The sequence below is a fragment of the Penaeus monodon genome, chromosome 21 (assembly GCF_015228065.2).
Source record: "Penaeus monodon isolate SGIC_2016 chromosome 21, NSTDA_Pmon_1, whole genome shotgun sequence".
Classification (NCBI taxonomy): domain Eukaryota; kingdom Metazoa; phylum Arthropoda; class Malacostraca; order Decapoda; family Penaeidae; genus Penaeus; species Penaeus monodon.
In genome coordinates this window covers 22,811,448-22,811,967 of record NC_051406.1, presented here as the reverse complement: position 1 = coordinate 22,811,967, position 520 = coordinate 22,811,448, and the positions used below count along the sequence as shown (strand labels likewise).

Sequence of the window (520 nt, the reverse complement as noted above, 5' to 3'; positions counted from 1 at the left end):
AAGAGAAAGAGAAAGAAAGAAAGAAACAGAGAAAAAGAAAGAAACAGAGAGACAGGGAGGGCACTTAAACCTACAAACTCACTCTGTACACACACAAACTCTTGAACATTAGTCGAGCTATTGCAAAATCCGGAAGCCCAGCCAACACACTTCACTGAACGCACTCACTGCAGTTCTCGTTCACCGGTGCGCAGAAGTCCAATATAGGCTGCCACGACCCCCACGGACAGTGTGTTTCGTGTATGTGGGCGCCTGAGAGCCACTCGTACCCTGGAATACACTCGTAATGCCCAAGTACAGGTGGCACCGCTAAACAGTCAGGTTCCTCGATGCGTACCAGGACTGCATTGGGTGGTTCGGGGTATGGGCATGGCGTTGTTCCGGTGACCAGTGTCCCTGTGGAGGAGGATGTTGGGTATTCAGGAGGTTATTTAATCATGGAGACGTGCGGAAGGGAGGGTGAGTAGTATGTGCGGTGCGAGTTCTAACGAGTTCAAGAGAATTTACGCGAGTAAATTAA

At 49.8% G+C, this 520-nt stretch overlaps 1 protein-coding gene across 1 annotated transcript in view; it reads right to left on the bottom strand.

The window, feature by feature from the left end:
• Positions 1 to 520, bottom strand: part of LOC119586612 — a 51,882-nt gene that overhangs the window by 34,600 nt on the left and 16,762 nt on the right. The window contains exon 7 of the mRNA XM_037935361.1: positions 169 to 396. Within this exon, the coding sequence (XP_037791289.1) occupies positions 169 to 396 (228 nt within the window). The remainder of the gene's footprint in view (positions 1 to 168; positions 397 to 520) is intronic.